General features: G+C 27.2%; 1 protein-coding gene across 1 annotated transcript; it reads left to right on the top strand.

Moving 5' to 3' along the window:
- The first annotated feature begins 3,527 nt into the window (after positions 1-3,527).
- Positions 3,528-10,258, top strand: LOC110666289 (disease resistance protein RPM1). Its single transcript, XM_058145503.1, is given in 2 exon segments — positions 3,528-5,877; positions 9,708-10,258. Coding segments are annotated over 2 exon segments (2,817 nt in total). The 5' UTR covers positions 3,528-3,586; the 3' UTR covers positions 10,234-10,258.
- The last annotated feature ends 1,179 nt before the right edge of the window (positions 10,259-11,437 follow it).

The raw sequence follows: 11,437 nt of genomic DNA, 5'->3' as shown, positions 1-11,437 counted from the left end.
AGTTTTAAATTAATATTTTATTTTTATATTTTTTAATAATTAATATTAAGATTGACACATATATTGTAATTTATGTAATTAATTAATAAAAAATAATAGTATTTATTATAATTTTAATTATTCAATAACAATAATAATAATAATAATAATAATAAATTATTGTTTAAAATAAAAGAATAATTTAGTTTGAGCTTAAATCATTAATTATTAATTATTACAATTTTCTTTATTATTATTATATTAATATTTAATTTTTGGTTTAATAATATAAATTATATTTAATACTAACACATATTATAATAATAGTAATTAAATAATAAAAATATAATTATCTCCCACGTCATGCAAAAATATTTTGATTTGCTTATTATTACTTATCACTTTTTTTCTTAAATGTTATTATATTATTGTTTTAATTTTTATTTAATCATTTAAGTTATATTTAAAATTAACACATATATTATAATCAATTGTAATTTATATAATTAATTAATAAAAAAAGTAATTATATTTATTATAATATTAAACTCAACTCAACTCAACTATTATTGATTAAATAATTATAATATTGATTAAATAATAATAATAATAAATTATTGTTTAAAATAAAAGAATAATTTAGTTTGAATTTGACTTGCTAATTATTAATCATTATAATTTTTTTAATATTATTATATTGATACCATAAAAATTGGAAAAAAAAACTACATATAAATATAAATCAACTACATATTATTATTTATTATTAATTTTTTTAAATATAATTAACTTTAAATAGAGAAAAAAATTAAAATAATTTAATATTATGATAATGAAAAATTAAATTTAATTGACAATTAATTATTACATGATATTCACGTTTAAAAAAATAGTATCTTTTTGAAAGTGGGGCAAAGTCAAATTATTACATAATTTTTTCCAAATATATTAAAAAGAAAATTGTGGTGGCAGTATAAATCCGTCCCTGAACAAGAGTGAAACTGGATTATTTTATTAATTCCCAAAAATTCTCTTATATATATATATATATATATATATATATATATATATATATATATATATATATTATTCATTTAAATTATATAAATAATTAATATAATTAATTATTTTTTAAATTAATTTTATATATAAATATGTCTCTTGTAAAAATAAAAAATAAAATATATGTAAAAATTACGATAATTCTCAAACTCGATTATTATTATTAAATTAATATTTAAATTCATTTAATTTTATATATTTTAATTAATAATTTATATAAAATATATTTTTTTATTAACAATTTAATCTATAAAATATTTAAAGCATAATTAATTAACCAATTCACTGAGAAAGGTTTTATTTTCATAAATAAATAACTAACTTTTTTAACACAATTGGTTCGTAATAAATAAATTTTAGGTATAAACCAAAATATTTTGAAATTTATTGCTACAATTTTTATTACAAATCTAATAATTATGTAGTTATTATGAAAATTTTAAATTAACCTGTAACGTCATAATTTTAGATTTTCCACTAATGAATAAGTTTAATCTTGTTCTTTTTTTCATTTCATATATTTTTATATATGATTTATTAAAACATATAATAAATATTGAAAAGGTAATTAAGAATTTATGACCAACAAATATAAATATTATTATAAATAAATAATAAATATCAAAAAGACAAAAAAAATGAAAATTATAAAAACATAATTTTAGTTTAAAAAAGATTTAATGCTTCACTTTAACATTAATAAATTTTTAATTTACATAAAAATTTTGAAATTTGTTTTTTAAATCTTTTTTTTTTTGTTATTCAAGGTATTAATATTAAAATAAAAATAAAAATAAGAAAAAGTAAAAATAAAAAGAAACAACTTTAAAATGATAAAATGAAACTCTATGTAATAAAATTTTGAATTTTAAATATAGATTTATAAGATAAAATCAGGCTAACAATATATTAACAAATTTTAAAGAAATTAAATCCGCGTTATTTAATATGTATTTAAGTGGAGATAGTCATAATTAAATGGGTTAACTTGAGCATTACTATTCTAAAAAAAAAAAAAAAAACAAACTTCAGTATTACTTTTAAGTTTTTATAAAAAGATAAAATTGTACTTAAAAATATTTTAACTTTATTTTTAGATTCTCACAATAAAATATAATTTATTTTATTTAAGTACTTTAATTAGCTTTATATTTAAGTCTCCATATCAAATTAAATTTTATTTAAGTTCAATAATATTTCATTAAAATCTTTTACAAATTAATAATATACAGTATATACTTCACATATCATTCTTAATTTTCACGAATATCATTATTTTAGAGCCTATGTGGCATTACTGTTAAAATTGCCATTGAAAAAATTATCTAATTAAATATATTAATTAGATAGTATTAAAAAATAAAATTAAATTAAATTTAATAAATTTTAATCATAAAAATATTAAAATAATAAAATAATTTTTTAAACTGTTTTTTTTAATAATATTTAAAATAATATTTTTATTTAAAAAAATAATTTTGATATCTCAAACTCAAGACTAAACAGACACTTAATCTGTTGGTTGTCTTTCATTATTTCAATTTTTAATAATCTAAATTTGTCTTTTTTTTAAATACCATATTTAAGTAAATTAAGAAATAATAGATAAAATTAGCTACGAATATATTATAAATTTATAAAAGTTTAGAATTATAATAGGAATTTTCATAATATGGAATTTTTTAAAAACATAAAATTTATAATAATATTAAAATTTTAATTTGTATTTATAAGAATATCTTTATATGTTCATAACACTTGAATTCTAGATGGATAGTAAATATAGATGAATTATAGATAAATACGATAAACTTTTAATTATTTATTCCAAGCCTTTTTAATTTCAATGTTCATATATATAATACCTTAGAATAATATCACTTAAAAAGGAATTTAACTTTAACTTATGAATTTAACTTAAAGGTGTTTGCTTTAGTTTTCATGAGCACTTACATATTTAATTAAAATGAAATGATTATAAGTACTTAATATATTTGATAAAAATAATTTATAAATATATTTATTATTAAAATTATTAAAAAAATATCAAATAATATATTTTTCGTTTGTTTATCTATATATGTGATGATATATTTTAATTGTATATATTAATTAATTTATTTTTTCATAAAAAGAATGGACTATAAAATTATAAAATAAAATATAATTTTATTGAAAATTTAAATTTAATATTTAAAAATAAAAATAAAATATTAAAGAGTATTATAAATTTGAAAAAAAAATGAGCATATTATAGTTACGTGCTATAAATATTAATAATCATAATTATAAAAAAAAATAGAAATAATTTTAATAAAAATGTAAAATGTTGCAATTTAAATTAGATGTATAAAAGGTTCATTTCTATTAAAATTGCGTGTCATTTAGCTAGTTTAATATATAATTAAAAATTTGGCAAGTTTAATATATAATTAAAATACTGTTTATTAATGAATATTTTTTACATATACATTATACAGATCGACGACTCATTAACAATAAATAAAGAGGAGAGAAATTTCAGCAAAATAAAAAAGGAATTGAAATGGAGGATGCTCCGGTGGGTTGGGTCATTAACAAGTTGGACTCCCTGCTAACAGGAGAGGTGAGACTGCTGAGAGACGTCCATAAAGAATTTGAAAACGTCAAATATGAACTTGAAACCATTAAACCATTCCTGAAAGATGCAGACGCAAGGTTGGATCAAGAAAATGTGGACAGCCGCATCAGAACTTGGGTGAAGCAAATGAGAGAAGTCGCTTTCCGCATAGAAGATGTCATCGATGAATACATGTTTCATGTGGCAAGGTATCAAAATCAGCATGACTACTTGCATAAAATGGCTTGCTGTGTTAAGAATTTGATGTCGCGCCATAAGATAGCCTCAAAGATTCAAGCTATCAAGAAATCAGTGGGCGAAATAAGGGAAAGAATGGAAAAGTATGGCGTCAATTTTTTATCAGAGCATGGAAACAGTGAGAGGCAAAATACTTGGCATGATCCTCGAATCGCTTCCCTTTTCATTGAGGAAGCTCAACTTGTTGGTATTGAACCTCCCAAAGCTGATTTGATTCGCTTATTGGTTCAGGGAGAATCCAAAAACACCGTCATCTCAGTAGTAGGCATGGGAGGATTAGGCAAGACCACTCTTGCCAAGAAGGTTTATGACTCTGAGATAGCTTCATCACACTTTGATTGTAAAGCTTGGATCACGGTATCTCAATCCTACAAGATGGAGGAGCTACTGAGGAACATGATAAAGGAATTGCAACGAGAAAAAGCACAGCCTGCATTCGACGGAATAGAGAATATGAACGAGTTGTCGCTGATCAAGAAACTGAGAGAGCATTTATCAGAGAAGAGGTATATAGTTGTTCTTGATGATGTCTGGAGAATTGATTTCTGGGGATATGTAAGGAATGCTTTTCCTGATAATGACAAAGGCAGTAGAATCATTATCACGACTCCAAATGAAGATGTTGCCCCTTCTTCTAAAGAGTCTTCAATTTATTATGTCTACAAACTTCAGTCTTTGCCTCACGACAAAGCGTTTGAGCTGTTTTGCAAGAAGGCATTCCAATCAAAAGAGAGAAATTGCCCATCGGAGTTGCTAGAGTTGTCACATGCCATTGTTGAAAAATGTGAAGGATTGCCCTGAGCCATTGTGACAATAGGTGGTTTATTAGCAACTAAAGACAAGACTATATCAGAATGGCAAAGGTTTTGCAGTGGCCTTGGTTCAACATTAGCAAGTGATCAGCGGCTCTCAAGTATTGCAAAAATTTTATCCCTAAGCTATCATGATCTGCCTTACCATCTTAAATCTTGTTTTTTGCATTTGATTCCAGAGGATTCCTCTGTTAATTGTGGGAGATTGATTCGATTGTGGATAGCTGAGGGCTTCATAAAAGAAAGGCAAGGCATAACATTTGAAGAGATTGCAGAGGAATACTTAATCGACCTCTTTCACAGAAGCTTGGTTCAAGTGGCCAGGCTTAGTATTGATGGTAAGGCTAAAGAATGCAAGGTCCATGATTTGGTAAGGGAGGTTATTCTTTCTCGATCAAAAGAATTAAGCTTCCATCAAGTCTCATTGGAAAATTATGGGAGTATGAAAGGAAGATGCCGGCACCTCTCAATTTATGATGAAGCAACAAATATTCCAGAAAGTAGCAGCAATTTTCAAACCCATTCTATTATTGTTTTAGGAGTAGATGAATTGCCAAAATCTTTGATTAGTTCATTCATTACAAATCTCAAGCTTTTGAGAGCTCTAGATTTTGAAGGAGCACCTTTGGATCACATTCCTAGAGAATTGGGAAGTTTATGGCATTTGAGATATTTAAGTCTAAGAAAGACAAAGGTGAAGATGCTGCCAACGTCCATTGGTAAGCTGTACAACCTAGAGACTTTGGAGTTGAGATATTCCCTTGTGTATGATCTGCCTGTTGAGATCAATGGGCTGCTTAAATTGCGACATCTTCTAGCCTTTTCTTTTAATTACGATGATGAGTGGAATCTTAATATTTATCGTGGGGTGAAGATGCACGGCAATATTGTGTGTCTAAAGGCCTTACAACAGCTCAAATTCATTGAAGTAGATGATGGCATGGGCTTGATAAGCCAAGTGGAAAGGTTGACGCAGTTGTGATCATTAGGGATCAAAAAATTGAAAAGAGAAAAGGGCAAGGCATTGTGCTGTGCATTGGAAAAGATGACTTGCCTTCAAGCCCTGGATGTTTCTTCAATAGAAGAGGAGGAATTTCTGGATCTGGATTCAATGTCTAATCCACTTCCTTTCCTTCAACGTCTCTACCTAACTGGGCCATTAGTGCAGTTACCACCTATGTAGCACGGAAACGGAAATGCAGACACGGAGAAACGTGGAAACGAACACGGGAAAACGGCATTTTAAAAAATATAGTAAACAGAAACGTGGAGAAAACGTGTAAATATAAAAAATATAGGGGTATATTTATAAATAAATAAATAAATAAATATATATATATATATATATATATATATATATATATATATATATATATATAATGAAAGATGTTCAATAATAAATAAAGTTAAAATCAACATTTAAATTCAACCATAAAAATACATATTTAGAAGTTTCATACTTATAAGAAATAAATATTAACTACAACACATTCAAATGTTAAAAAAGAAAAGATAATGAAATTTATGACATTTCCTCAACTTCACTGTCTTTCTCATTCTCCTTCTCCATGCTTGTAGTTACATTTTCATCAAACAAAACAGACTCTAACTCTGGTTCATCCAATGAAAGGTTGGCAAATTCAAGAACTCCCACATCTTCCATACTCCCAAATTGATCACCACCAACATCTTACAATTTTGTCTTTTCATTATAGTATTGGGAGGAGTTTCTCGATAGAAGACAAAGATTATTATGGTTAAAAACCAAGTCCTCTGCACGTTTTGGAGTAAATTTATTCCTTCTGCATGAATGAATGAAGGAATAAATACTCTAATTTCCTTTACAACAAGAGGAGGAAATAGGTTGTCCAAATACTTTAAAAGCCAACCTTTGAAGTAAAGGTGCATTAGAACCAAAACATGCCCACCATTTCCTAGGATCTGTAACATACATAATTCCAATAGAATCAGGATCAGCAAAAGGTCCACTTTTTAAAGAAAAATTTGCAAATTCATCATTTGCTTTAATTCGCTCATCTTCATTAGAAAAAATCCTCCTGAAACATTTAATTCTTTCGGTTGATACTTCTCCATCCATATGAGGAGGCACTCTACCTTCTCCCTCTTGAAGCCATTTTTCACTATAAAATCTTCAAAAATAAGAAAATAAATTCAGAAAATAATAAAAAAAAATTATAACAAGAAGATGAGTATGTAAGTTAGAAATTTAGCTTGAATTTAATGAATGGGCTAAACAATGAAGGGGAGTGTTGCTCTTTGCCCAATGATCAACAAGAATTCGATGAACCACATAATAAAAAGGAGAAAACCCGTCTGCTTGCTTTCCTTCATGATCAAAAATAACTTGCTTCACCTTTTCAATCATAGAATCCCACAACTCATAAACCAAATGAAGGCATGGTTTGTCTGTGTCACAAACTCTGATCATGTCATAAATGGGCCCAGTAAAAGCAATGATGTAATCAACCTTTTCCCACCAATCCTCATCTACCACTTTATCACGAACAAATCTAGCTTTGCCTTGGTCATCTTCTCGGTATTGTGCTCATTGATCACTCATAACCATTGCTTCTAAAGTACGCCTAATAAGTTTAAATCTTTTAAGCATCACAACAATAGAAGCAAAACGAGTGTCAGCAACTGAAAGCAATTTCAAAGGGCTAAATCGATTATAAATTGCAAGCCTCATGGAATGATTAATTATAAAATTCTTAATTTGCAAAGCATCCCCATGGATTTCAGTGATCCAGTGACACACATCATAAGTTTCTTGATTAGTTTCCAAATTTTTTGCTGCACATATATTCTTCAAAGCAAGATTAAGAGTGTGCACAACACAAGGAATCCAATAAATATGTGGAAACATTCCCTCAATGATTTCTCCAACACCTTTACAATTTGAAGCATTATCAGTAATGATTTGTACCACTTTTTGATGACTCACCTCATCAATTACTTATTTTAGCAAATTAGCAATAAATTGCTTATCTTTCACTTCACTAGAACAATCTACAGATTTGATAAACATGGGGCCAGACTCAGAAACAACCATAAAATTAATCAAAGGCCTCCTATGGGGATCACTCGATCACTCACAATACTAACACCCTTTTCTAACCAAGTGCTTTTAATTGGTTCAAACAACCTCTCTACATTTGCTTTTTCTTGCTGAAGTAATGTGGTTCTCAATTTGTTATAACCAGGCGGCACATAACCACCCAAAACATGATTAGCAGCAAAAGAATAAGAACTCACATAATAAAGATTTCTAGCAAAATTAAAAGGTAGACCCCCAGTGTAGAACCTTCTAGCAATCTTTGCATCTAATTGAGCTCTAGTTTGCAAGTCAAAAGCTCTACCAAGAGGAGAATCATTAACTCTTCTTTTCTTCAAAGCTGCTGAAATACTTGGTTCAGTTATATTCAATGAAGGAACAGAAGTTATACTAATAGGCAAAGAAATTCGCCTAGATTGTGAATTGGTAATTTTGTTTGTTGCCTCATCCTCCTGTTTTCTCATTTCAGAAATACTATCATTCATCACTTTTTTACACACACCAATCCCTTTTCCAGTGATTTTCAATAAATGAGCCCTCACTCTAGTATAAGTCCCTTGCTTTTCTTGTCCACAAAAATTACATATCCATTTACAATTACCCCCTCCTTCTCCAGTTTTCTCTAGTTTAGTTACATATCTCCACAAAGGATTAAATTCTTCCTCCCTAGTTTTTGAAGAAGTGGCACTAGTGCTATTTGCTTGGGTAGAATTTGAGTTCGAAGAATCCATTCAAATATTGTCCTATCAAAATGACAAAAAGAAAATGCAATTTTATACAATTTACAAATTATTTAAACAAATTATATACTAAGGATTAAAGCACAATGCAAATTATATATTAAAAGATTAAAGAATTAAATAATAGAATTGAATAAATTGATTATAAAAATTATTATGAAAAATTTTAATATATAATATAACGATACATTAAAACAAATTATATTAAACACATTATATATAAATTATTACAAAAATATAAAATATATTAATATAAAATACAAATTTTGAATGTTGGAATTTTTTTTATTTATCATTAATTAGAATTTAAACTTGAAATTTTATAATTTTAAAAATAACTTTAAAAATATATTTACATTTTTCCTTAATTTCCTTCAAAATGTTGATTGTAAAAATATGGCAAATCTTGAAAATTTTTAGTGAATTTGGGAAAAAAAAAATTTTATCTTTCTTTTTAAAAAAAAAAAATTATTTATGATAACTCCTCAATTTTAGTTTGAGAAAAATCTAATTATGGAATATACATTTAGAGAAAAAAAAATGATATTAAATATGATAAATTTATGATTAATTAATAAAAATTGCTTAATAAAATTGTTTCACAAAGAAATTAGAAAAGGAAAATAATAAGAAAAATAATAAATTAAATAATAATAAATTAATAAAACCCCAATATAAACCTAATTATTCACATTCACAATTAATTGGGAAGAAAATAGGAAAGGCCACTTACCTGTCGATTGTCGTTCTCCCTTCGGCTGCTGCTGCTGCTTCTTCTTCTTCTTCTTCTTCTGTTGATAAGAATGGAGGGAGCATATCAAAGAGTGAATATGGTAGATCAGAGAGAAAAGAAGAGAAAGGTGTTGCGATCCTTACCTGCGCTGTCGACTGCCATTGAAGGTACTCCCTTTCTTTTTATTTTTCTTCTTCCTCCTTTTCTATTGGTAAATGTTGTGAAGTGATCGATTTTAACCTACTCATTTTTCTTTTTTTTTTTTAATTTTCTTTAAAGAAACGCGTTTCCGGGAACGGAAACGCGTCTCCGATTTCCAATATTTTGGGAAACGGCCCGGAAACGTTTCCCAGCCGTGTCAGGTCGTTTCCTCGTCGGAAACGTTTCTGCGTCGGAAACGTTTCTGACACTGGGAAACGTGACCCAGTGCCGTTTCCGTGCTTCATAGGCTACCACATTGGATTTCCAAACAAACGAGTTTGGTTAAAATCATTTTAAATTGGTCCAGATTAGGAGATGGTGCAATACAGGTCCTCCAATCTTTACCTAGTCTACTACTATTGGAGTTTTATGAGGGATACAATGGAGACCAATTGCATTTTACGAGAGGTTGCTTTCAAAAACTCAAGGTGCTGCATCTACGTTCCATGACTCCATTGAATGTGCTCATAATAGACCAAGGATCACTTACTCTTCTTGAAGAGCTAATTATTGGGCCTTGCCCGAATTTGAAGGAGATGCCCTCTGGCATCCATTTTCTAAGAAATCTCAAAAGTCTGAAATTCTTTGACTTAAAGAGAGAATTTGCAATTGGAATGCTACCAGATGGAGGTCTAGACTATTGGCAAGTTGAGCATGTACCAACTGTCCTTTTCTGTTATAAGATTAAAGGAATATATTATGACTACTGCAAGCTTGGTGATTCAGACTTGGTGAAGCACTTGAAGGGAGACTTGGAATCATTTGCTAAGTGAAGTTCTTACAGCTCCATTAACAGTACAGGTATAGTCCCTAGAAAATCTAGTTCCTTTATATGCTCTCCTTCTTCTCTTGATTATCTTAATTATTCTCTATGTTGCTTTTGAAATAGGTAATTTCTGTTGATGGTGCTGAGCTTCTCATTTAGTCCATGGCTTTTTGCTGCCCAGTAGGTTTTATGCTGTTGTTGTCGTTGTGGCTTTGCAACTCTTAGTTCATATGCTATTAGGCTATCAAGTCTCAGAATTTTAAGATTTTGAAATTTGTATGCGATCATATTATTGTATCATCAAAACATCTATCCTATGCCAAATTAAACATCAATAATTATTGTGTTATTGTATTGATTGTATATTTTATTGTGCAATAATATCATGTTTTCATTATAAATTGAGGGTGTTCAAACTTTATCCCTAAATTAATATGAAAGCAGCAACAATTAACATTTTAATTTTCTAATTGCATGTTCATGGAACTAAAATATTTTCTATTTTAAGTTGCTTTTGGTAAACTACCCAAAATTTTACTAGAGAATCCAGGTGATTGCAAAAGCTTCAGAAGGGGGAAAATGTAAAAGAAAAGTGATGCTAAATAGGACGATGGAATTAGGAGAATAAAAGTTCTACTATTTAGAAAGTTTATTAATTTTATTATTTAAAAATATTAGGGTTGGGAACTCCATGGATACCACATAGAATTTCTATTATTATTTAGCTTGTTTATCATTAATTATTAACTATTAATAAAGTAATTTTGAGGGGGACAAATAGAGAGACATAAAAATTAAATGATTCCATTTTTCTCTCTAATTGTGCAGAGAGAGCAACTCTTTCTGGGTGGGTTTTATTTAAAACTAATCCTTTATTTAGATTGAGAGAAATAAAAAGATGAAAAAAAAATTTAATTTCTTTAAACTTTTTATTCGGACAATAATTAGAAAGGAGAATTGAAGAGAAAGAAAGAGAAATAAAGAAAAATTTTAACTGAAAATATTTTCTTATAAATTGATAAAAAAAAATAAAAAAAATAATAATTAAAATATTTAAACATCATTACATAATATTAAAATAAAAAAAATAGGATATAATAATTATTTTTCTTAAAAAAATTATATTTTTCCATCATTTTAATAACTTATTTAAATAATATAAATTAAATTAAAAAAAAAAATTATCTTTAATTTCTCCCCAATCTCCCTGC

This window comes from Hevea brasiliensis, chromosome 4 (assembly GCF_030052815.1).
Source record: "Hevea brasiliensis isolate MT/VB/25A 57/8 chromosome 4, ASM3005281v1, whole genome shotgun sequence".
Taxonomy (NCBI): Eukaryota; Viridiplantae; Streptophyta; class Magnoliopsida; order Malpighiales; family Euphorbiaceae; genus Hevea; species Hevea brasiliensis.
Note: the sequence above shows the minus strand (reverse complement) of the source record. Positions and strands in the feature narration are given on the sequence as shown.